This window comes from Oryctolagus cuniculus, chromosome 4, assembly GCF_051225735.1.
Source record: "Oryctolagus cuniculus isolate XC-2025 breed Fujian yellow rabbit chromosome 4, ASM5122573v1, whole genome shotgun sequence".
NCBI lineage: Eukaryota > Metazoa > Chordata > Mammalia > Lagomorpha > Leporidae > Oryctolagus > Oryctolagus cuniculus.
The window spans coordinates 107,122,438-107,150,121 of record NC_142870.1 but is presented as its reverse complement, the minus strand read 5'-3'; the positions used below and the strand labels follow the sequence as shown (position 1 = coordinate 107,150,121).

Here is a 27,684-nt window from a genome sequence, read left to right as displayed (position 1 = left end):
TTTTCCTACAACTTTTCCTTCTAATGAGGTTTGAATATTGAATAAGCAGTGGAAATGTCTATAGTTATCTCATTTCTCTGAAAATGGCATAAAAGCATATAAAAATCCCTATGTATTTCCCCTGACAATGAAGTGTCAACAACTAATCAGAAAAAATGTTTGAACTTTCTAACAGAGAAAAAAAAATCATTGAACAAATAACAATTTATATTAGAATCAGCATAGTATTTTGTATACTGATGATGTTAAGAGCAATAAGGAGTTATTTTAAACTGAGTAGTCTCATTGAACTTGTTCATTGCCTGCTCAATTCCTCAGTGACCTCGAATTGTCTCTGACCTCATATGTGTTGCCTGTAAAAGAGCAGCACTGCAATACTTTTTTTGGATGCAAAGGATCTTCCTTCCTCCAACGCTGCATCAGAAAATTATGCAAAAATTAATGGTGGGCAAATTTCCGAATGAAATTCATATTTCTGAATGACTGAAGACTGAATGACAGAACTTACATTGCCCACAATATTGTCCTTTCCAAGTTCAAGGAACTGGAAGAGAAAAAATATGGCTGGGAGGTCACACCCAGAGCCAGCACTCAGAGTTGCACTGGGTTGTGTATGTCAGAGTCTGGATGCTGAGGCCCAGATGTCAACTTTGGAAAGCTAACAAAGATAATGCTGGCAACAAGTACGGAATCCAGAGATGCAGTAAGAACGAGCTACTAGTCTTTCAGCAAACCAAGGGATCCTTTGTATTGAGTAGAAGCAGTAATTTCTCCATCATGTTGCTTGGATATGTTCACCATCAAAATCCATCCTGGAATGGCCCGTCCAGACCATGCAAGTGCATAGGTTCACCCAGATCCGTGTGGAGTGATATGCTAGAGAAGAAAACTGTCCTGGATTTCATTTCTTCTTCTTATTTGTAAAATATATTTATTTACTTGAGGGGCAGAATTACAGAGAGAGGGAAAGACAGAGAGAGGTCTTTCATCCACTGGTTCACTATCCAAATGGCCAGAATAGTGGGAGCTAGGCTGACCTAAGCCAGGAACCTGGAGCTTCTATTAGGTTTCTCACGAGGGTGCAGGGGCTCAAGCACCTGGGCCATCTTCCACTGCTTTCCCAGGCCATTAGCAGAGAGCTGCATCAGAAGAGGAGCAGCCAGGACATAAACCGATGCCCATATGGGATACTGGCACTGCAGGTGGAGGCTTAACTTACTACGCCACAGGCACCAGTGCCCAGAATTCACTTCTAAATTCAAGATCTGACTTTCCTGTCTCTGTAGGCTGTTCATTCCAGAATTAGTGTTCTAGGGCTGCCAGGTAAAATACCAGAGGGTGAGGGGCTTAAACAACAGAAATGTATTTTCTCAGAATTCTGCACGTTGGAAACCAATATGGATGGAGTTGTCAGCTGGGTTGGTTTCTTCTGAGGCCTTCTGTTTGGCTTATAAATGGCAGTTGTCTCTCTCTGATTTCACATGGTCTTTCCTCTGGATGTGTCTGTGTCCTTATCTCCTTTTCTAATAAAGACACCAGTCACAGTGGTTAGCGCCCACCCTATAAAGCTCACTTTAACTTAACTACCCCTTGAAAGATCCCATCACCAGGATGGGCATTTGGTGTAGCACTTAAGTCACTGCCTGGGACACCCAAATGTCATATGGGAGTCCCTGATTCAGTCCTGTCTATGCTGTTTCTGATCCAGCTCCCTGCTAATACATACCCTGTGAAGCAGCAGGCTATGGCTCAAGTTCTTGGGTTTTTGCCACCCATGAGGGAGACCTGGATGGAGTTCTTAGTTCCTGGCTTCAGCTTTGCCCAGCTCCAGCTGTGGCAGGTGTCTGGGAAGTGAACCAGTGAAGGGAAGATCTATCTTTTTCTCTCTCTGTCCCTCTGCCTTTAAAATAAAATGAAAATAAAGATCCTATCCCATCTCCAAATACAGTCCCATTCTAGGGAAAAGATTTTGAGGTCTTACAAACTGTTAAGTGTTCATACTTCTTTCTACCCTTAACAGTTTGTAAGACCTCAAAATCTTTTCTGTAGGTCTCTCTGACTAACTTGGTGGAGGTTACTTTGACTTAAATTTTATACTAAGAAGGTTAGTGAAGGTATTCAATGCTCCAGATTGTGTCCAGAAAGCTGTTAGCAGTATCCCAGTCAGAACAGGATGGAAGAAAACACTATTTCCACACCTTTTCTTTTCCAGTTGCTGGCAGCATCCATGACTACAGGCAGGGGAGCTGTGCTAAGCCATCTCACGCAGGCAGGTAAGACTTGTGCCCACAAGCATTCACCAGAGTTTTGCAAATGGCAGAAGTGTGGGTTTCCCATGGTAACCTAATGTGCTTATTGGAGAATCTGTTCTCCTGGAATAATGCTCAGGGACTGCATTTGGACCTCTCAGGAGGAATGGCCTCTCACTGTCCATGGAAAACCAATAGAGATGGTTCTTTCATGGTTTCTGCTGTCTATCCTGGAGATGGTAAGTGACCAGAGCACTTATAGAATTTACCAATAATCAAGGAATTCTTCACGGTATGCTTTCTCAAAGGAAATTATTATAGTTGCATGGAGAAACATTACAAATGAAGTAGACTTGAGGAGACTGATTATACCCTTGCACCACATCCTGGAACGGCCTTGCTGTGTTTTACTGTGCTAATAATTTTTGCTCTTCTGGAGAAAAGATAATCTTGAGGCTTTGAATCTGTTTTACCTTGCTCTTGTAAAGGAATAGAATCTTAGTACATATTTTTTGCAGCATTTTTGGTACATTATTGAATAGCTCTGTAGAACGATCTGGAAAAAATTCAATATCTGTACTTTATTAAAATAGTGGGTATTTTGAACTGTTATAGTTTATATACCAAAATATCAGATTTTCACTTTGTGATGGCAATTAATTTAGAGTTCAACTTGTTTTACTTAAATAGTCTAATGTGTACAAATTAAAAATTACACTTACAAACTTGTAAAAACTAGGAGTGGGCATTGTAGCATAGCGGGTAAAGCTGCTGCCTGGGATGCCAGCATCCCATATGGACGTTTGATCCAGCTCCCTGCTAATGTGCCTGGAAAAGCACTGGAAGGTGGCCCAAGTACTTGGGCCTCTGAACCCATGTGGGAGACTTGGAAGGAGCTCCTGGCTGCTGGCTTCATATTTGATGTGCTCTGGCCGTTGAGACCATTTGGGGAGTGAACCAGTGAATGGAAGTGCTCTCTTTCTCTCTCTCTGTAAGTCTGCCTTTCAAATAAACAAATAAATCTTAAAGAAAAAGCATATGAATAAAAAACAGATTGAAAATACTTGTAAACACTAGAATATGTGGAAATAATCATGACATTTAAATGTATAGATTTATGTGCACTTTCATTTTAAGATGTACTTATTTGAAAGGTGAGTGATAAGGAGAGAAGGAGAGAGAGAGAGAGAGAGAGAGAGAATCTTCTATATGCTAGTTCACTACCCAAATGCCTATAGTAGCCAGGGAAGGGTCAAGCTGAAGTCAGGAGCTTGGAACTCCATCTGCATCTTCCATGTGAGTGGCAGGCACCTAAGCACTTGGATCATCATCTGCTGCCTTCCAGGTACAGCAGTAGGAAGGTGGATCAGACATGGAGTAGCTGGGAGTTGAACCAGCACTCTGATATTGGATATAGACATCCTAAGTAGTAGTAGAACTTGCTGTACCAAACATCTACCCCTAGATGTACTTTTAATGGTCAGTAAAAATTTTTCTTTGATTTTGAAAATAAAGGAAGAGACCAGGTGAGGCATTACTGCTTGTACTAATGTTGGAGTTAGATTTCAAACACAATGTTTTCTAATTCTTAGGTATTTGAGAGTTAGATGGAGAGGAGAGAAGATAGGAGAGGAGAGGAGAGGGGAGGGAAGGGAATGGGCAAAGAGAGGAGAGGAGAGGAGAAAGACCTATATTCCATGCCTCTAACAGTTTGGTATAGGACAGGCCAAAGCTAGGAACCTGGAACTCAATCCAGGTCTCTCACATGGGTAGCAGGGAACCAAGAATTTTCAGCCATCACCTGCTGCCTCCCAGTGTGTGCATTAGCAGGCATCTGGAATTGGAACTGAAGCTGAGAGTTGACTCCAGGGACTCCAACATCGGATGCCAGGGTCCCAAGTGGCATTTTAACTGCTGAGACACAATATCCACAACAATGCTACTTTCATTTGATATAAATATCCTGTAATTGAACTACTGTTTCTCAAGTATGGTTTTCCTCTCTGTCAAAATGCTGCAGAGAATGGGGCAGTCCATGGGCCCTAATGTGAACTACAGGTTGTTGTTAATTATGCTTTCTCTGCTGCCATTTCAAAGGAAGATTTGGGGGTCAGTGTTGTGGTATAGCAGGTAAAGCTGCTGCCTCCAGTGCCAGCATCCCATATGGGCACTGGTTCAAGTCCTGGCTGCTCCACTTCCAATCCAGCTCTCTGCTATGGCCTGGGAAAGCAGTAGAAGATGGCCCAAGTCCTTGGGCCCCTGCACCTGCGTGGGAAGACCAGGAGGAAGTTCCTGGCTCAGGACTTCATATCAGCACAGCTCTGGCCATTGTGGCCAATTGGGGAGTGAACAGCGGATGGAAGACCTCTCTCTCTTTCTCTCTCTCTACATCTCCTTCTGTCTCTTGATAACTCTAACTTTGAAATAAATAAATAAATCTTTAAAAAAAGAAAAAAAAAAGAAAGGAAGATTTGACCTTAGGTGTTTATATTTGTGGATCCTAGTAACTCTCTATTGCTGTCCTCACATTTATCATGTTTTAAAGCTTATGGTTACATAAATCAAGAGTGTATGTGGACAGCTTATTTTCTCTACAAACAGTAATTTATAATTATTTTTCCTTGTATTTTAGCTATGTAAAAACAGCCACATGTTACCTTAGAAAACAACTTGCCCAGGATAATTGTGTAACAATTATCATAACAAAAGAGAGTTAGTTCTTGAACATAGGAGAATGTTATAAGGATAAGCAATACAAGTAGAGGGAAATAGGTGACTAGCAAAAAGGACAGAAAATTCATCTCCTTCTATTCAAGAGCACTGGTTCTTTCTGGTAAATTTTTAAGAGCATGTAAGTTGCTCAGAAAAAAGCTGGTAGAAATGACAAACTTTTTAAACTTTTTTAGAATTATGGGATCATACAATTGTTTTCCTATTTTTAGCTGGAAAATTTGGCAAATTATGACTTTTTAGCAACATGCCTGGTTCAGTGATTGGAAAGCCTGTCATTTCTAACTAGAAAAAGTGATCAAATTATTGTAGATTATTATCAACTTATTCTTTTATTGCTCCCAATATTAGGGCTGATCATAATTGTAGTAAGTTGATTCACTTAGATTAAGATCAGGAAGGAAACTTAGAAATTCTGCAGCATAGTGTACTGAAATTTGGGGAAACTTAAGTGGCTTTTCTGAGGAAGTACAGGTTTTCTAATTTTATAGAATTTAGATTTAGGGTATAAATACATATTTCACTTCCTTTTTTGAAAATTAAGGTTTTACTTCTTGGGTACATAGTAAGCATCTTCCAGATTCTATTGAAATTAATTGTGGATAAGTTCAGGCCAATGGAAAATAGACAGCAGTGATGTTTACTTTTTCCAGAGCTGGCGCATAAAACCTGGCCTAGCACAATCCTTTATTTTCTTTCCTTATTGCCTTTCTGAAGGAAGAAGACTTCCAGGATGTGAAGGAAGATGGAGCCATATATAGAACGGGGGTGCTGTGGGTTCCCAAATTGCTGATTTGAGGGGAATGAAACAGGAACACTTAACATTGGACTACAGTATGAGAAATCAGATTTTGTAGTTTTCAGTTACTAAAATTTGGGGATTGTGTGTTGCTGTGGTTAGACTATCCCTTTTTGTAAATAATATATAAAAATTGGAATCCCTTTCATAATCCATTTTAATCTCCTAACCCTTATCTGTTATAAAAGAATTGAAGAAACACACAGCATTTTGAGATAAAATAACATATACATGATTTTATAGACACTGTTTCCCTTAAATCCCCTTAAAATGAGTTTTAATGCCTAGCTAGGCATTACTAGTGATTGAATATTATGATTGTGTTGTTTTACTTTCAGAGTTGACATAATTAAATGCAAAGAAAATTTTCTGTAATTGTAAGCCATAAATGTTTGAGTTGGATACAATTAGTCTTTAGCGGTTAATAGAGCTCTTTGTTCTGACATTGATAATAGTAAAATTTTGTATAGTGACTATAATTTTTTAGGAAATATAAAAATAAAATTTGGTGAGCAATGTTTCGAACTTTACTCCCTGTAAACATGCATTGGTTTAACTGGGATGATTTCAATTTTCATGAAATTCATATACTACACTTGATGTTAGCTAAAAGGCTGAGAAGTGATTCATGAAATTGAGAATTGAACTTAAGAGTATTTTCACCATGGCTCATTGGCTAATCCTCCGCCTGCGGCGCTGGCACCCTGGGTTCTAGTCCCAGTTGGGGCGCTGGGTACTAGTCCCGGTTGCTCTTCTTGCAGTTCAGCTCTCTGCTGTGGCCTGGGAGCGCAGCGGAGGATGGCCCAGGTGCTTGTGTCCCTGGGCCCGCATGGGAGATCAGGAGGAAGTGCCCAGCTCCTGGCTTTGGATTGGCGTAGTGCCGGCCGTGGCGGCCATTAGGGGAGTGAACCAATGGAAGGCAGACCTTTCTCTCTGTCTCTCTCTCTGTCTAAAGCTTTACCTATCAAATAAATAAAAAAAAGAGTATATTTTCTAGGGCCAGCATTGTGGCACAGTGAGTTAAGTCACTTCCTGCAATGTCAGCATCATATATGAGGACCAGTTTGAGTTCTGGTTGCTCCAATTCTGATGCAACTCCCTGCTAATACACTTGGGAAAGCAGAAGATGGTCTAAGTACTTAGGCCCTGCCACACACCTGTACATACCATTGTATAAACAAGGGCACTTCAAAATGTTCATGAAAAAATGGAATTAAGAGACAAGTTTATTTTGGCATAAAATGTTTTGAAATACATGCACAGTTTTTCCACAATATATACTTCCATGTTTTTTTTGCAGACCCCTGTGTATTGCTGTTTACAGTCCAGTTTGATTAGAGTTAGGGTTACAATTATGATTATATATGTTTCCATGAACTGAGTAATTTTAGCACTTAATGCCTAAGATTTACCTGGCATCAGTTTTCAATCATTCATGTTTTGAAGCCAACTTTTATTTCCATGTCCCTTCCACACAGAACCGAGGATAGATGGAAGGGATCTAAGATACTATTTTATAATCACTCGACTTTATAACCAAGGAAACAGACTTGCTGGGTTCTGGTGATTCATCTGAGGCCACAAAATTAGGGATGGATGCAAGATGAGAACCTAAGTCTCCTAAGCCAATGATTTTTCCTACACAGAGTGACTTTTCATCCTTCCAATTAGATTGTAAATTCCTAGAAGTATAAGCTCAACTATTATTTCTCTTTTTCTTTTTCCATCACTATCTTATTTCTGTCTCTAAGGCCAACTAGAATTTGACTGTAACACAGAGAAACAAATAGACCACATCAAACCACAACTAGATCAAGATTCTCTTGAAAATAATCTTAACACAAAACAGAATATCTATCATTCCCACCTACTGGCTACAGTAAAACTATTTAGTTCATGGCATTCTCATTAGATTTAGGATATGCCATTAGCCAGCATGCCTGTTTCGAAGAGACATTTAGAAACATCAAACAAAAAGTATCTTGTAGGGAAGCTTAAATATTAATAAACTTAGGTTCATCTAGTGTTTTTTAATGGCAAAACATATAATTTATATATGGAATTTAATATACATTCTTAATCTAAAGATCTTGAGTAATTTTCTACTTGCACATTAGAGAAGCACCAACTGATGGATACTGAAGGTTGCAAGTGTGGATTTCAGCAGCCTCCAGATTCTTCAGGGAGCCACAGAATTTTTATTCTTGACTTCAAGTGAATCATGGGATAGTATCACAGGAATAAATAGCTACATTACCCGCAAATACTTCATAAAGACAACTGGTGCTACTAATGAGGGTTAGTCTCTGATTTGGTTGTAAATGTCAACAGGTTGGAACCCTTTTTTGTCGTTGTATATATCATCTCTATACTTTAATTGGTTGTATGAAGGTAATTGTTCCTATCCTTAACTGTATCCTGTTTTTTTTTATTGTATTCCTTGATTTTAGATCGGAGCGTGACTTGCTGGCACACATAGATAATTAACGGCAGCTTTGGAAGAAGGATCTGGTGACCTGGTTCCCAAGCTCGTCATATTCTTTTCTCTCTCTCTCTCTCTCTCTTTTTTGTTATACTAAGCACTTGTTTTATCTCTTAGGTGTCTATGCAAAATGACTTTGAGTGGAAAATCAGCAATGCCCTTGAAGAAGTGTACCTTGGAGATGCTGAGGGTATCTTAGCATGCTTAACCTGGAGAGGAGGCTGAGGTTGCAGGGACTAACTTTCTGTTGTCAGATAGCAATGTGCTCCTGGACTCTGGTTTAGCTTTGTTTAGTTCATTGATCAATCTGTAAAACTTACTTATTAATTGAATCACCATTTATTCTGCACTGGCCAAGCGTTATCCATACATTATTCTGTTAGTCTGTTAAGATTACACAGAAAGCAGGCTTTATTACTCAATTTTACAGATAAGGAAAAGTCAGTCTTCAGAGATTCTGCATCGTGGTATACAGTTCACACAGCTACTTCATGACAGAGCTGGGAGTTAGCTCAATTGTGTTTCAGTCAGAGCCTTCTGCTCTGAGCCATCAGGCTATGCAGACTTGTAAATGAGGTCTATAGCCCCAACTAGTAGTAACAGAGGATTCTAAACATACAAAAGGTTTTTGCATAGCTCTCCAGAGGGCTGAAGTGGAATTCTTAGCAGGAGGAAGAAAGTGCTAATAGAGCTTTCCAACAGGGGCACTGTTGCTCATGACAGCCTCATGACCCTGTAGCACGCAGGTCGAGGAATGATGATACTCCATCTGGAACGCTGGAAGAGGGATGACCCATGTTTTGTCGATATGACTCCAAGTTTGTTGGTGTTTCCCAAAATTTCTTTTCCCCTCCACTTTGTTTCATCTGGCAGACAGACCCTTTTTTTCTTTCTTGCTTCTCTAATTTGCCTGCAGTTAATCTCTCCCAGGTGGCAGCCTCTTCCAGAGGATTTTATGTTTTTAAAGGCAACATATTGCAGTGGATGATTTCATGTGGCAGGTGGCCTCCTATACATGACTTTCCATCATCTCATCCTCACATCAAGATGTTTCAGAGGAGGGATACTTACACCTGTGAGAAATGCAGATCTGTCAAAATGTGTGTGTGTATGTGTGCATGTGTGTGTGTGAGTGTGTGTGTGTGACTACCCCGTCTCCCTGCCCCGCAACAAGCGTGAGGGCACTTTGGAGTTCCTAGAAAATGGAATTAAAAGATAAGTTTGGCACCAGTGTTGTGGTCTAGCATGATAAGCAGCTGCCTGCATGGGCGGTGGTTCATGTCCTCGTTGTTCCACCTCCCATCCAGCTCCCTGCTAATGAGCTGGGAAAAGCAGCAGAAGATGCCCCAAGTGACTGGTTCCCTACCACCAATGTAGGAGATCCAGATGAAGCTCCTAGCTCCTGGCTTCAGCTTGGCCGAATCCCGGTCATTGAGGCCATCTGAGGTGTGAACCAGCGGATGGAAGATCTCTCTTTCTCGGTCTCTCCCTCTCTCTCTGTAAATCTGACTTTCAAAATCAATTTTTTTTAAAAAAGACAAGTTTAGTTTGGTGTAAAATTTTTGAAATCCATGCAGCTTTTTTCCATTTTATACAGTCTTTACAATCCTTTGGAGCACTGCTTAGATGCATGGATTTCAAAATTTTTGATTCCAAAATAAATTTTTAAATTCTATTTTCCATGAATTTTTTGAAGTTCCCTCATACATATACACTTCATAAATGTATATGTCTATGTGTCTGTGACAAGAATCACAACTTGAAGTGATATTAAATGAAATGAAAGAAAGTGCTATCGTTGAGATCTGCTGTGTCTGGTGTCTGCTTCTATCTCTGCTCCACCTCTTACATGAATGTTAGGGCAGAACCAACTCCATCTGTTGCAGAAGGAAGGGTCCATGAATGAAGACTTGTGATGCTTTCCACCCCTTTGAATTTGGGCTTGAAAAGTCCTGCTGAGGTCTTCTGGAGGTTATTGTCTTTCCTGGGTTGACTCTCAGCTTAGGACTGCACTATATAAAGTGTGTTCTGGGCTCTCTTGGATAAAAGTAGGTGAGATGAACAGTTACTTGATCCTGAGAAAAACAAAATCATGTCACATGTTAAAGACTGGCACCTGAAATGCCAAAGTCTCATATTTGGAAGAGGAGAAATTATGAAAAATAAAATAATTCAATCCAGGTATAGGCACAGTAGGCAGTCTTCAAAAATTAGTGAGGAAAATACAATCATATAAAATCAATAAAAGGGGAGCATTTATTTTTAATTGGTGTGCAGTGCTGCTTTTGGCTGAATATAAATAAAAACATTAAAAGCTTTGAGCTTTACAGATTATCTTACACCTGGGTGAACACAGCTTAAAAAATTTCATGATTTCATGGAATAGTTATTCCACATCTCCAACTGCTAAGAAAAAGTGACCTCAATTTCTCTGCAAGCTTATAAATCAATAACCCATAAAAATCTATGGGAAATATAAAAGATAACCATAAATCAACAAAATTTGGTTTTGCTGATAATAATTTTTGATTTTCAGAGGCTGACAAAAACAAAGAAGGAATCAACATGTTTGCAGATTTAAACTGGAAAGTAAAGTCTCTATGTAAATAAAATAATTTTATTGCAACCTAGCGGAGTCGCCATAAGACTCCTGAGAATCAAACAGCTAGACCTAAATTTGTTGAAGTAAAAGAAGGCTCAAATTGCCTTAAATCTCTAAAAGCCATATCAATCTCAAATGAGAGAAAATGTAAAGAAATTTAGGGGGTGCTTTTTCCCCCCTCCCTTAAGAACTGTCAGTAACCCAAAAAGCCTATTCGAAAGCAAAAGCAAAGCAAAGAAAAAGTGACTATTCAAATGGTAGGGGCCTCCTCCATCACCTACCCGTATTATTGTAAAACAAAACCAACACCATTTAAAAAATACACATTTCTGAAGAAAGGCACAAAGTAAATACTGTCCAGGAGTAACTGAGGATTAATTTTCTTGCTTCATGTGATTCCTCTGTTTTCTAAGGAGCCTGAATTATCAAGATGCAGCTGGAGGGCTGATATGAAAGTGAAGCGTGCTGCCCCCTGCAGGGCACATTCTGAAGCCCTGGGCAGGGACTCCTAACCCCCAATTCTTGTCTGATCTGAATGCTTGACACTGATTTAACAGGAGACAAAGCCCTTCATTTCACAGTGAGAGTTAGGGCTTCAAAGGCAAGCAACCTCCAGAGAGGTGGCACTCTGGCTGAAATTCACACTGAGGTGAAGCAATTGAATATCTGACTTATTTTTGAAAGAAGGTTTGTCTCTTGGCTGTACATGTGAGATTAAGAAGGGAGGATGGCTTGGGGAGAAGGGAAGGTACAAAGCAACCTCACCTACTTGACAGTCCAGTCAAATCAACGTCGTCAAATAGATATATACATTAATGTATACATATGCAAGGTTCAAGTTCCTCTCCCACCTTTGCCCTCACCTGGTTCCTCCTTTGCTTCCTCTCTCTTTTCTCCTCCCTTTCCCTTTCTTCCTTACTTCCAAACGCCTGGGATGCTCACAGAATAGCAACAGAATTACACACAATTACGTAATCAGTGAATAATGTCATGGTTTCTACCTCTTTCACGGGAACACTCAACCTTGGATCAAATACATGTCTCAATTACAGCTTTTACTTAAAAGTGAACCTCTCCTACTGGCATAGTACCTCAAATAGCATCAAAGCAAAATGAAACACAGGCAGCATTTAACAACGCTGGTAACCATAGAAACGCATCATTAAAGACTATATAAACAGGAATGAATAATTAGATGAGAACTTCATTTCTACATTTATCTTTTTCCAAGACCCAGGAAAAGAAGTTCTCTTTTACCTCTCATCTCAATTTGGACACTTCCTCTTTAGCTTGTCTTCTAATTGAAAAACATGAGAATTCCTAAGATGAGAATTTTAATATTGTCTACCTTAATAGACAAATCTCTTTGTAGGCAAATGACTAAAAAATATTGCAATGCCTATTGTTGTCTAAATGTAATACTAAATGCAGAAAAAGATACTGAAGTGGCTAAGGAGTTTGCTTTGTGGGAGGGGATAGGCAGGAAAAGACTTCCATCATGGTGGGAAAGGAATAGCAGTTATTTTATTTATTTTTTATTTATTTGATAGGTAGAGTTATAGACAGAGAGAGAGAGAGAGACAGAGAGAAAGGTCTTCCTTCCGTTGGTTCACTCCCCAAATGGCCACTACAGATGGTGCCACACTGATCTGAAGCCAGGAGCCAGGTGCTTCTCCTGATCTCCCATGGGGTGCAGGGCCCAAACACTTGTGCCATCTTCCACTGCCCTCCTGGGCCACAGCAGAGAGCTGGACTGGAAGAGGAGCAACCGGGACTAGAACCTGGCGCCCATATGGGATGCCGGCGCCGCAGGCAAAGGATTAACCAAGTGAGTCACGGCGCCGGCCCCAAGGCCCCAAGGATAGCAGTTATTAGCCTCTGACAACAGGAAGCACGCTTCCTAATTTACTGGAGGTCATCTACATAGTTGGATGACTGAGGAGAATTTAGGATTTCTGGGTTATATCAGCTGCATAAGCAGGTTGGCAGCATCACCTATGAAGGAAATCCGATGCTCTATCTGCACCTAAGACAGCCCCAGATAAATTCTATGGTCAGCTAAGTTGGCCGTTAACTTAAAAAACTGAATATGACCTTAGAAGTAGCTAGTTCAGGTGTTGTACATCAGAATCACTTCATGATAAGGTGGTACAATATAAAAATATATTTTTAAGGAGCCTACCCACCTCTGGGAACCTAATATTTCTTTAAAAACTTATTTATTTATTTTTATTTGAAGGACAGAGAGACAGAGGGAGATCTTCTATCTGCTGGTTCACTTCCTAATGCCTACAAAAGCTGGAACTGAGACAAGACAAAGCCAGGAGGCTGGACTTCAGTCCAGGTCTTCCCTGTGTATGACAGGCACCTAACTAGTTAGAACATCTCCTGCTGCATCCCAGGGTGCACATTAGCAGGGAGCTACTAACAGAAGTGAAGCAGAGATTTGAACTTAGGCACTACATTATGAGATGTGAGTGTCCCAAGTATTGTTTCAACCATTGTACCAAATGGCTGCCCTGGAATCTAAGGTTTGAAACATTCCTCGAATGTCTAATGCAATTAGCCACTAACCAGTGTGTAAGAACACATGGGTGGCAGAGGTCCAAATGTTCAGGCCATCTTCTGCTGTTTTTCCCAGGCCAATAGCAGGGAGTTGGAGCAGAAGTGGAGCAGCTGGGACACAAACCAGTGCCTACATGGGGTGCCAGTGTCAGAGTCGGTGGCTTTACCAGCTATGCTACAACACTGGCTCCCCAAAATATGTTTTGCTAAAGATAATAACAAATGTCTCTGGTTCTCTGATGTTACTGTATATGTAATTTCACGCTGAATATTTAATTTTTATTATGAGGCTTAGATATCATAAAATTTTGCCACATAAATGACTGACATTGGAATGATTTTGCAATATCAAGAAGAAAAACAAAGAATAGGAGAGAACAAGATAGTCTCATTATTAGTCTAAGTATATCAATTTATGTCCACATTAAGTTGCCTGTATCATTCTTTGGTCAGTGCAGGGAAATCTCTCAGCTTTCCACTGCCTTGATTGCCATGTTTGAAAGAAGGTCCTAACCAAAACTGTGGCACTTGCTTGGAGGCTCCTATTAGCCCAGAAACCAAACCTGAAACACTCTGCTGGAAATATGCAACCTTCTCTAAATATTCTGCTGATCCCCAAACTCAACTGAAGCACAAAAAATGTCAACAACTGTGAACTTAATACACATGCACATATTCGCAGAAAAGTGTTCATTAAATTCATAGTCACTGAGTTTTTAAATCATAAAACAGTGATACCAAAATATTCTCATGTCAGATTTGATTGGTTTTATGTCAAGCTAATATTTGATTTGACTGATTGATTCAACAAATATTTATTGAACTGCTCTTTGGAAAGTACTTTGATGGTACCATGGTAGAAAAATGGATTAATGAGAACTAGCACATAGGTGAAACATCTTAGAGTCTAGTAGTTCTTCTTGGTAAAATTTCACGCTAGAATATATTTTCCTTGAAGACAAGGTCATGTCTATATTCTTTGCCCCAGTGCCTTATGTACAAGTACTCAATAAATATTTGTTGAATAAATAGGAATGAAAAACTCAATTTTAGAGCAAAAAGAAAGGTATACAGTGGCTTAAAAACAATCTGGACACATTGGGTTGGGAAAGTTTCTAGCTTGCATCACTACAATGCAGATCACAGAGGCAGTAGAAGACAAACATATCCAGGGTGCTATTTTTTACTTTGAGTGTTGGAGGTAGCAGATGTCTCCTGTTAGGTCCAATACCAAAGAAAAATGGGTTGTTTCAACAGAGAGCATCAAGTAAATGGAAGGAGTAGTGCATGGGTCTCAACTTGTGGCTTATACACCCTTGAAGCCCAGGAGAAAAGTATGAGGGGCCCATAGACTGAACACCATCCTCTTTACACATGTGGCTGGGAAAAATCTTTCATTTTCAGTGCAGCCAGTGCCTGTTTTTGTCCTTTGGGAGTAGATTAATTACACCAAAGAAATACTTCTTTTTGGTGAGCTGCCTTTGGAAGCCATCTAGGCCATTGATAATTTTGAGATGGGGAGCATTTCAGTGCCAACTACAACTTGAATCGGATGGGAAGTCTTGGTGTTCTCTGCACAGATGGAAGGCTTGTGAAGTTGGCACTGTCTCAGCCTTTGCTGTTTCACCGAGGAAAGATGCTCCACATGTCAGGCTTTCTACATGGGCCTGTGTTGGTGTCAACAGCTTTTCCAACAATCCCCAAAGAGGTCTTCCCAGTACTGTGAATGTCTTCAAGTTCCTCAGAGCCAAGAGCTCAAATCAGTGCCTTTTCAGGAGAGCTTTGTCAAGATACAAGAGCACACCAGGACTAGCTTTACAATGGCAGATAATTAGCCACATAAAGGAGGCAAATCTTTTGATTGGAAATTCTGGTTATTATCAGTGGTGCTGCTCAAAGGCCATAAGATTTTTTGGCTAAGCAACTAGTTTGAATGAGGTGGCAGGAGTCAAATGACAGCATGAGTTTTCCAACACTGGATCAGATACTGATAGCCTTGAGAGTTTGCAGGGACAAAAATCTACAGACACCTGTCAAGTGGCTCCTTTCTTATGAAGTTCTCTTTCGTCCAAACTTAAATTTGAAATAAATTGATATATAGACCTAACAAAGGTGACCTTATTGACTTGAGGACAAAAGAAATGATAAACATTAATTCTAGTGGAAAATTTTGGTATTTCTTTTTTTAAAGATTTATTTATTTATTTGAGAGAGAGAGAGAGAGAGAGAGAGAGAGAGAGAAACTTCCATTTATACTCAAAATGGCAATAACAACCAGTGGCATGGCCAGGAGTCAGGACTTCTATCTGGGTTTCTCAAACAGGTGGCAGGGGCCCAAGCACTTGGGCCATCTCTGTTGCTTTCACAGGCACATTCGCAGGGAGTTGGGTCGAAAGTGGAGGACTTCAGAAGTGGGACTCAATTCAGAACCGAGATATGAGATGCCAACTTCACAAGCGGTGGCTTAACCTGCTGTGCCACCACAATGCCAGCCCCAGATTTTAGTATTTCTTGACAAGTGCTTACCCATATGAAGTATTCTGAGCTCCAGGAGCTCTGGCTCTATTTGATATTAGAGACTTTGTGAATGAGAGCATTAACCATTATTGCCATTAAAATGAAATATCAAAATGGATGTGATATCAAATCTTTCAATTTCTTATTCCAGAAGAATCACAACATCTTTTTCACAGAAGCAAAAAGGCCATACTTTTTGGTAAATGCTGCTTTGGTGTTGTGACTCTGTGTAGATCAATTACCAATATGATGAGACAAATAGTAAGCACATTTTTGTGTGTGCATATATTTATGAGCATTGTTTTAGATGGATACGTGTAAATTGAATCAGATGTTCAGAAGGTCAGGGGTTGTGGATTGACTAAAAATGAAGAAAAAAGGAACAATTTAGGTGGGGGAATGAACTGATAAGGCAGCTTCTCTCTGTTTTGTGGGGTTTCTCTGCAATTGTTTTGTGAGAGTTCTGTAACAAAGTCAGCTGTTATCTCCTTTTTCACTCCATTTTGCTGAGAAGTGCAGACTAGAGTTGGCTCTGTTACTTACATCATAGAAGAAAAAGCTTCCCAACAGACAACCTTTGTGGTAGAGAACATGACTGAAAATGAAGGCCGGAGAATGGGACAGGGGAGTGGATGAAAAGGAAAGCATGCTTGTTTGTTTTTCTGATGTTATTAAATCTCGCCATGGATCTAAAGGGCAGTAGCTTGGGTAATGGGCTAGAATTTACTATAAACTTATTATAACAATATTACTTTAGGACCAATATATAAAAGCCATAAGGTAGCTGCTTCAAAGTAGCTAATTGTCAGCTTTGTTAGGTACTTCCCATTCTTCTAATTAATTCGGAATTATGATGAGGCCTTGAGGTGTTCTCTGGGAGGCTGGCTGATGACAGAAGACCAGGCATTGGGTTGTAGAGGCATTACTTGAAATACAGTCATCACAATTTATTTTCAATCCTCTCCAGCTCTGTAGAGGTGATGTTATTATAGAATAACATGTGCAAACACTTTGATTCAGAGTGATATATCCCAGTGTGAGCTGTCATACAGAATAGAGCTTTATGCCATTTTCTTTCCTTGCTGGGTTGATGATACGAAAAATATTCCTAATACAATTGAAAGGTGTTCTTAAATTCACCAAAGCAAAGGTCTGTTCTTTTGCATCTAAGAGTTCCTAAGTCTCTAATCGAGAGTAGATGCACTCTAGTTGTTAAATTTTACATTCTCAAAGTTCTTATTTCCTGTTTAAGATGTCTTTTTTTTAAACTTTTATTTAATGAATATAAATTTCCAAAGTACGGCTTATGGATTACAATGGCTTCCCCCCCATAACGTCCCTCCCACCCACAACCCTCCCCTTTCCCATTCCCTCTCCCCTTCCATTCACATCAAGATTCATTTTCAATTCTCTTTATATACAGAAGATCAGTTTAGCATACATTAAGTAAAGATTTCAAAAGTTTGCTCCCACACAGAAACATAAAGTGAAAAATAATAGATGATTTTTTTTAAATGATGATGAAATCAGATCAGACCTATTGTCATGTTTAATCCCAGCGAGAGTCAAGTTGGGAATTGATAATTTCTTCTTCTTTTTTTTTTTTTAACAGAAGATCAGTTTAGTATAATTAAGTAAAGATTTAAACAGTTTGCACCCCCATAGAAACACAAAGTGAAATATACTGTTTGAGTACTTGTTATAGCATTAAGCCTCAATGTACAGCACATTAAGGACAGAGATCCTACATGAGGAGTAAGTGCATAGTGACTCCTGTTGTTGACTTTACAAATTGACACTCCTGTTTGTGGCATCAGTAATCTCCCTATGCACCAGTCATGAGTTTCCAAGGCTATGGAAGCCTTTTGAGTTCTCCGACTCTTATCTTGTTTAGACAAGGTCATAGTCAAAGTGGAGGTTCTCTCCTCCCTTCAGAGAAAGGTACCTCCTTCTTTGAAGACCTGTTCTTTCCACTGGGATCTCACTCACAGAGATCTTTCATTTAGGTTTTTTTTTTTTTTTTTTTTTTTTTTTTTTTTTTTTTTTTTTTTTTTTTTCCCAGAGTGTCTTGGCTTTCCATGCCTGAAATACTCTCATGGGCTTTTCAGCCAGATAGGAATGCCTTTAGGGCTGATTCTGAGGCCAGAGTGCTGTTTAGGACATCCGCCATTCTATGAGTCTGCTGAGTATCTTGCTTCCCATGTTGGATGACTCTCCCCTTTATTTATTCTATCGGTTAGTATTAGCAGGTACTAGACTTGTTTATGTGCTCCCTTTGACTCTTAGTCCTTTCATTATGATCAATTGTGAACTGAAATTGATCACTTGGACTAGTGAATGGCATTGGTACATGCCACCTTGATGGGATTAAGTTGGAGTCCCCTGGTATGTTTCTAACTCTACCATTTGGGGCAAGTCAGCTTGAGCATGTCCCAAATTGTACATCTTTTCCCTCTCTTATCCCCACTCTTATGTTTAACAGGGATCACATCTCAGTTAAATTTCAACACTTAAGAATAACTGTGTATTAATTACAGAATTAAACCAGTCATATTAAGTAGAACAGACAAAAAAACTACTAAGAGGGATAATGTATTAAGTTGTTCATTGACAGTCAGGGCTATGCTGATCAAGTCACCGTTTCTCATAGTGTCCATTTCACTTCAACAGGTTTCCTTTTTGGTGTTCAGTCAGTTGTCACCAATCAGGGAGAACATATGGAATTTGTCCCTTTGGGACTGGCTTATTTCACTCAGCATGATGTGTTCCAGATTCCTCCATTTTGTTGCAAATGACTGGATTTTGTTGTTTCTTACAGCGGTATAGTATTCTAAAGAGTACATATCCCATAATTTCTTTATCCAGTCTACCGTTGATGGGCATTTAGGTTGGTTCCAGGTCTTGGCTATTGTGAATTGTGCTGCAATAAACATTAGGGTGCAGACCGCTTTTTTGTTTGCCAATTTCATTTCCTTTGGGTAAATTCCAAGGAGTGGGATGGCTGGGTCGAACGGTAGGGTTATATTCAGATTTCTGAGGAATCTCCAGACTGACTTCCATAGTGGCTTGACCAGTTTGCATTCCCACCAACAGTGGGTTAGTGTCCCTTTTCCCCCACATCCTCTCCAGCATCTGTTGTTGGTATATTTCTGTATGTGAGCCATTCTAACTGGGGTGAGGTGAAACCTCATTGTGGTTTTGATTTGCATTTCCCTGAATGCTAGTGACCTTGAACATTTTTTCATGTGCCTGTTGGCCTTTTGGATTTCCTCTTTTGAAAAATGTCTATTGAGGTCCTTGGCCCATCTCTTAAGTGGGTTGTCTTTTTAAAATTTTTTATTAATATAAAGAGAACAGATTTCAAAATCTCTGTATAAGAATAACCCACCTGAAAGGGTAAGGATTTTATATGACTGAAAAGAAAGATACATAGTAACTTCTTAACTTACAAAGGTGATGAAAATAGGGCCTATCTATTCAATCTTAGTGGATGTCTACAAATATACATGCAGGTTCCATGTCTAGTGTGTGATGTTTGGGGGACATTCTCAAATTCATCAGTGTAATTGCCCAGGTGGATTGTGAATTAGGGCAGCTATATCTTTAAAGATAGCATGGATTGGACACTCCCTGGTAAAGGCTGAAGACCCCTCTGTGATTTAAGACAGAACAAGGTATAGGGGAGATGTGTACATTTAAATCAAGAACAGGGAGAAGCTGTGTAGTGGAAGTAACAGTATAAAGATTGAGATAATGGGGTGTGATGGTGGGATTAGAAAGTTTTAGTAGAGCGAATTGATCTACAAGTTGCAACTTATATTATGCTGTTTCCCCTTTCCCTTAAAATTTGTGACATTATATCATTATGTTTGGATGTGCCTAACAATCTGGATGAGAGTGTAATGCTAGCTTTTTTTTTTTTTTTTTTAATGGCAGTTCAAGCAGAATCCCAGCTTAGATAGTTCTCAGATTGAAGCCAAGAGAAGTTATTTATTACCTTTGGGTCTGTTGATTTATTTTTATTTTTATTTTTTTTTTATTTGACAAGTAGAGTTAGATAGTGAGAGAGAGAGACAGAGAGAAAGGTCTTCCTTCTGTTGGTTCACCCCTGAAATGGCACAGCGCTGTGCCGATCCGAAGCCAGGAGCCAGGTGCTTCTTCCTGGTCTCCCATGTGGGTCCAAGGGCCCAAGAACTTGGGCCATCCTCCACTGCCTTCCCGGGCCACAGCAGAGAGCTGGGCTGGAAGAGGAGCAACCGGGACTAGAACCCAGTGCCCATATGGGAAGCCGGCGTCACAGGCGGAGGATTAGCCAATTGAGCCACGGCACTGGCCCCGCTAACTTGGTTTTAAGAACAGACCCTTTCAAACACTTTTTGCTAGTCATCCCTCACTGTATAATTGAAGTTCCTCTGGGGAACAGCTTGTCCTGGGGTTGGGAAACTACTTGTGCTGGAACTTGTGCTGGAGCAAAAGTTCTTACAGACATATGCTCTTTTCCAATATACCAATTTACTTAAATTAAAAGAGAAAAAGAGAATACAGAGAGAAATATGGGTTTTTAATGAACTATTCATTTACTTTTTATTTATTTGAAAGGGAGAGAGAGAGAGATAATGTGAGGAGAGGTCTTCTAGCCATTGATTCAAATGTCCACAGCAGCCAGGGCAAGGTCATGCCAAAGCCAGAAGCCTGGAACTCAACTCTGGTATCTTATGGGGGTACAGAGACCCAACTACCTGGAGCGTTACTTGTTGCCTCCCAGGGTATGCGTTAGCTGGAAGCTGAAATGGGGAGTGGACCCAAGACTCAAACCAGGCACTATAATATGGGATGTGGGTATCCCAAGCGGTGTCTTAAGCACTATGCTGAATTCTTGCCCAAAGAAGTATTTTTTTTAAATCCTTTATTAATGCAGAAGAGGAAAATGATGCATTTGTTGTATTACTTTTTAGACTGCAAACATGCAATCATTGCTACATGGATATTATTTTCTTTTTGTAAAGAAAGACTTTTATTTTTTACTTATTTGAAATGCAGGGTGATATGTGATAGGGGATGGATTAAGAGAGGGAGGAAGGGAGAAAGAGAGAGAGAGAGAGAGAGGTCTTTTATATGCCAGTTTACTCTTCAAATGGGCACAATAACCAGGCAGGGAAGGGCAAGGTTGAAGCCAGGAAGTCAGGAGCCATGAGCCAAGAGCCAGGAGCCAAGAGCCAGGAGCCAGGACCTTCTTCTGGGTCTTCTATCTGGGTAGCAGGGGCCCAAGCACTTGGGACATCTTTTGCTTTTCCAAACCCTCTACAAGGGAACACAAACTGGGACACAAACTGGCACCCATATGAGATGCTGGCATTGTAGGTGGAGGCTTAACCCACTATGCCACAACATTGGCCCCAGTAATTATTGTTTCTAAAACTGATCAAGTCTGCCCACTAAACTAGGTTCTTTTGCATTTTACCCATTAAACCTCTTACTTGTGAAGTATTAAAGCTTTTTACTATAATGTAAATTTATAATACGTTATCTCAAAAACTAAAAAAAAAAACAGAAAGGGAGAAGGAAGGTAGGTGGAAAGGAGAGAGGGAGAGGTGAGGAAGGGAAAATCATTATGTTCTTAGAATTGTATCTACAAATCATATTGAATCTGTTAAAAGTTAATTAAAAATTAAAATAAAAAATAAAAAAATCTGATCAAGTAACAAAATTTTAATCTCAAAAAAGTATTGATTTTCTGACTTTAAGACTTTCCTCAAGGAATCGGGAACGTACAAACAGTAGTAGTTGCTTATAAGCTTGTGAATATCTTGTAAAGAATTACTCAATATGACAAAGAAGCAAATGTTATGGGCAGGAAGAGGACATTTTATTAAAGGATTTCAGAGTTTTTTTGAGGAAAAGAATTGAATCTTGAGAATTGACAAATACTACATCCCTACTGAATGTCTGACTGAATTTATTCATTCATTAAGTAAACATATATTGAGTATCTACTTCCTACATTGAACTAAGAAAAATAAAATAGATCCAATGTTGTTCTAACCCAAGACAAATTAAGAGGTTGAAATCTTTGTAAATAAAAGTATTTCTTGTTTGTTTTAGCTTTCAAAGAACATCGATAATCCTGTTTCATTTATATATCAAACTAAGAAAATAAGCTCCACGGAGCCAGCATTGTGGCACAGTGGATCACACTGCTGTTTGTGACACTGCCATCCCATATGAGAATGTAGTTTGAGTACTGTGTACTCAGTTTCTGATCCAGCTTCCTGCTAACATGCTCTGACTTTAAGTACATCTTAAAGTAAAAACAATAATTACACGTCTCAAGTATAGTAGGGCTAATTTAGAATTTTTTTATAGTAGGTAAATTGGGCTCCAAATATTTTGGAGGCACTATATAAATTACTGGAAGTTTTATGTGATGAACCTAGTACTTTTCTGCCTATTAAAAGATAACAAGTAATATACAGAGACAGAAAATTAAGGGTCAAGATACAATAGTGAAAATATGGGAAAAATCAGAAAGCATCAAATGGTTTTTGGTTTAGCATATTTTGTTCTAGTTGGTTCTCAATGGTCATATTCAACCAAATCAAATACCCTGAATTACAAGGAAAAAATTCCACACCATCTGGAGAAGGTATGATATAGAGGACAGAGTTTGCTTTTGCAGCTGATTTTCAAATATTGGAAAATTTTCATTTGAAAATGGGTTACCATTTGGTCCATATGGCCCCATTGGGAGCCACTGGATGAAAATTCTTAGAAAGGAGAAAGCCACTTTAAATGAGGAAAGCAGTATAATAATTAGCAATTTTTTCTTTTGGTTGAGCAAGTGAATTATTTTTGGGTACATTTCTGTAGAAGTATATTGACAACTTGAGGAAGATGGGGCATGAGCAGACTTGTGTATTATGAAAGAGAAGAAGCTCATAAATTCTAGATTCTGTTTATAACTGTAAGAAATTGTCACTCTTTTCTTGGCATAAAAGTGATCTTTGGCATCACTTCTTGATGCCATTTTGAATAATAAAGAGAAAGACGATCTGTGGTTTGTTATCTGTTAAGTGTTTCAAAGAGTAAATGTTACCCAACAAATGCATCTGATCTTTGCATCTTCCTTTGTTATATAATTGACATTACTTCTAGCATCTGCTTTTATAGGTCATAGATCAATAAGAATCTCTGAAAATACAATGTTCATATTTTAAAGAATTATGTCATTATAGCAGCAGACCTGGGAAAAATAGTTCCTGGGATGTCTAAAATTTATAAGGGATTATAAAACTGAAGTATGGGCCAAGGGTTAACAACCTTGAATTTTACCCTTAAAATTAGTCTCAGGAAATCTACTTCATTATAAATACATTACTACTAGGTAGTGTCCTTCTGATTGATATGCCCATAGCTACCTTTTTCAGCAGTCTTTTAAGCACCAATCTTTCATTTTGGTTCTAAAAATGAAATGGGCCCCTCCTCCCTAGGTGGGACATCAATTTTTACCTGCCAATACAGTCTGATGAGCTTGCTCACACACTGTTCATTTCCTCCACCGAGCCAGAACATGTAGTCAGCAATCATGGCACTCCTAAGAACAAGAACATATTTTTTAAAATGAATTTATAGACGGCTGGATAACCATAGTGGGAAGTATATACAAACATTGAGGAAGAAGATTTTGTAATATTAAGCAAAACGTAAAACCTATTTTAGAATATGGAAAGCAGAGTTTTTTTTTTTTTTTTTGTGGGGGTATCTAATCTAAAACTATAAGAGAAAAGCAACGAGCCATTTGTCTTCACAATGGTTTCCCTATTTTTACAGTATAAGACTATTTAAAGATGATGAAAGATTGCTTTGTTTGAGTTGTTTTATATTAAGAATTTATAGGGGCCAGCGCCGTGGCGCAGTGGGTTAAAGCCCCGGTCTGTAACACTGGCATCCCATATGGGTGCCGGTTCAAGACCCAGCTGCACTGCTCTCTGCTGTAGCCTGGGAAAGCAGTAGAAGATGGTCCAAGTCCTTGGGCTCCTGCACCCATGTGGGACACGGGGAAGAAGCTAGTGGCTTCCTGGCTTTGGATTGGCGGAGCTTCGGCCATTGTAGCCATTTGGGGAGTGAACCATCAATGGAAAACTTCGCTCTCTCTCTCTCTCTCTCTTTCTCTGCCTCTCCTCTCTCTGTGTAACTCTTACTTTCACGTAAAGAAATAAATCTTAAAAAAAAAAAAGAATTTATAGAGGAGTTGGTGCTGTTGTGGGGGTATCTAATCTAAAACTATAAGAGAAAAGCAATGAGCCATGTGTTTTCCTATTTTTACAGTATAAGACTATTTAAAGATGATGAGAGATTGCTTTGCTTGAGTTGCTTTATATTAAGAATTTATAGAGGGTTTGGTTCTGTGGCACAGTGGGCTAAGCTTCCACCTGCATCCAATGTGGGTGCTGGTTCTTATCCCAGGTGCTCCTCTTCCGATCCAGCTCTCTGCTATGGCCTGGGAAAGCAGTAGAAGATGGTCTAAGTACTTGAGCCCCTGCACCCACGTGGGAGACCCGGAAGAAGCTCCTGGCTCCTGGCTTTCGATCAGCCCAGCTCCAGTCATTGCAGCTATTTGGGGAGTGAACCAGCAAATAGAAGACCTTTCTCTCTCTCTCTCTTTCTCTCTCTCTCTTTCTCTCCCTGTCTGTAATTTTTTTCTTTCAAATAAATACATAAAATCTTTTAAAAAATAAGTATTTAAAAATAGAATTTGTAGGATAATAGATTTTGTGAACTTTAAAATGCCTTTAAGCCTCATGTGGCATAGATAGGTAATTATTAGACTGGTATTTCAGTGCATCTCAGACTTTACCGAGTTAAAGTTATTCACCTCTGATGAAATTAGCTTTCTTAAAATTGAAAACAAAAAAAATCTCAAATTCAATGAATCATCCCCTCCCTTAAACTTTGTGTCTAATGGAATTGGCTTTAGTATCTGTTGTGCCCCACCACTGCATTAGTCTTATTAAGCTGAAGGGATATTAAAAACTATTGTGCAATGGATATTAATGCATTACTTAGCAGCCTTTGGAAAAACAGTTTACTTTTATGACTGTTTCTCTGCTAGGCCTCTCTATTTCTTTTCTCCAGAGATTCCAAATCCAATTAAATGTGACTAGAAGTAATTCGAAATTGTCACGTTAGCCAATTAAACATATAATAATCCAGTATACCTAATCACTAGTTCCAAAAGTTTATTTATTTAAGTAGAGCTATCACTGTGTACCTCTGAATGTTTCTCTTATCTCTGCCTGCAGATATGCGTTGTTTCTTGACACTATTGTGAATTGAATTAGAAATCTCCCTTCCCTAAACATAGGTTGTCTGAGGCACAGCAACTATAAACTTACGATAGTCCTCTGGCAAAAGAATTAAAACATTAAGATTCTTGCTCAGGACAGACCAAAATTAGATCTTGGAAAAAACCCAACAATGGCAGCAAACACCAGCATTTCGAGGATTACTTGGCTTGGTATTTTTCTTCTTACACATGTGGTGCTAGAAAAGAGTGGCACAGCAACATTTCAGAATAAATGATAACAATTTAACAATAACTAATCTCAGTGATGACATGGCTTGGATTCTTGAGTCCTCCTCCCACTAGCATTTGGATGTGTAAGTGTGGCAAAATAAACCTGGCTTCACAAGGATGTGAAAACGTTTCCTCTGTCAAGGGCCATTTGGATACTGAAAACATCATTTGCGGGCCATATGAAATTATCAGCCTGTTATAGATTTACTGAAATTCAAGTCCTGCCTGTTTATGCCCTGGCAAGGCCAGACCAAATGATGTTCCCCTCCCCTGCAAGGGTAGGCAGGTTTTTACTGGAAGGGATCGGACTGAGAATTTCTCAGGCTTTGCAGGCCATGTGGTCTCACAATCACTCAACTTTGCCTTGTGGAAGCACCAATGTAAACAAATATGTGTGGCTGTGTTCCAATAAGGCTTTATTTATAGAAAACAGAGTACGCCAGATTTGAGGTATTTTGTCTAGCTCTGAGATAAACAAACGACTAAACCGAGCAACTAGGGGTACACATCGATGGAACTGTCAATCCTTAGTTAAATGTCAGCTTCCATATGAGTACATTATAGTCATAGGCCCCCTTCGCTATTCCACTTTACTTTTTTTTTCTTCAGGAACAATGTAAATTCTAAAATTACTAAGCAGATTTCAGAAAAGAAATTTCCAACCTTAAAACATGCAGAAAATATAAAAGATAATCCTGAATCACAGACACAGAGGCCAGGATTAAATGAAAGCTAAACTGACAGTTTCTATAATGTTAGTGATTGTCATCCTTGGATTGAAACAACCGTGAGAGGGAAGTAGACAGAGTACCATAATTGGTTTCTAGGGCTTTTCTGCATTCTTAGTGTTTCTGATGATCTTGTTTTGAGTTCAACATTGTAAAATTAGATGTTTTAGCATTTTTATTAATGATTTCCAAGAGTTACTTTTTTCCTGTAATGATGTGGTGTCAAATTGTTTGCTACAATCCAAAGTATAATTTTATTACACCTGGGGGCTCAAGTCTTTTTCCGAAGGAACATTGTTCCAAATTTATATTGAAACAGTGAAGAATTGAGAAGCACTGAAATTTGTTACCTGCCATACCTCAGTGAGGAACAATTATTATAAGAGTGAAAGAACAATAGTACTAAATAACAAAATGTGGTTTCCTAAAGCTACATATTTGCTGAGATATATTTTATAAGTATGATTCATATTAGGAACACAATTTAGATAGGTGTTGCTCCAACTCATTTTCTTCCCAGTGGAAATGGTTGCTATACTTTTACCACCCACCTTCCTTTGAATGGTTCTCTATCATAGCTCTGCCCTACAGCTCAGCCTTTATGAATCAGTAAAAGTCTATGGAAGATGACGAAAAGAGCATGGAAATAACATTATGCCATGCAATATTTGTGAAGCAAGAAACAGGGGTTTCTTTATCATGCTGAATTTATAAAGGGCAAAGATAATTAATTAATCAACCCACTGAACAACTGTAAGGCATCAAGTACCCTGAGGGGTCCTGGTTCTGGCATATTCAGCCCATGAATCAAATGTAAACAGTAAACCATCATTCTTCCCACTCTCCTGCAGGTACTGTTTACCATTAGATCAATATCCTAGGTGCTAGTCAACTTGATTCAGTGTTGCTTCTGTCTTTATTTCATTGTCATTTTTCTATTCATTTTACTTGTACTAATCTACTGACTATTGTAGCCACATTGGAACTGTAAAATCATGTTGGCCATACCCCCTTTCATCTGACAGTTGAGGGTTCAGTATCTGTCAGTTTTGAGCCTTTATTAAGTGTTAAGCACCACTTGAAGCACTGAAGATGGTCAAACGTGAACTCCACCTACCTAGCTCCTCACTAGATCTCATCCAACTGTGCCTACCCACAGGCTGCACCAGAAATGCTCTCACTCTCTGGTTTCCTTTCTCTTTCAATTTCTGCTGCTTTCCTGGAGCTAGCACACACACAGGCTGTTGTTTCTATCATCTTAAAACAAAATACCCCCAATGCATCTCTAGCCTCACTCCCCCTCCAGTTATTATGCTAATTATTTCCTTTGCAACAACACAAAAAACCCAAATCCCCAAAACTCTTTGAGGAGGAGCTTCGTCTGTGTCTCCTCTATGTGTTGTTTCTGTACCCCTGTTGTCCCTGGAACTCACTGCAG

At 39.2% G+C, this 27,684-nt stretch overlaps 1 protein-coding gene across 1 annotated transcript in view; it reads right to left on the bottom strand.

Moving 5' to 3' along the window:
* SPATA16 (spermatogenesis associated 16) overlaps nt 1–27,684 on the bottom strand; it is a 285,443-nt gene that overhangs the window by 81,462 nt on the left and 176,297 nt on the right. Inside the window, exon 5 of the mRNA XM_002716430.6 lies at nt 23,451–23,535. Coding sequence (XP_002716476.2) covers nt 23,451–23,535 — 85 coding nt within the window. The remainder of the gene's footprint in view (nt 1–23,450; nt 23,536–27,684) is intronic.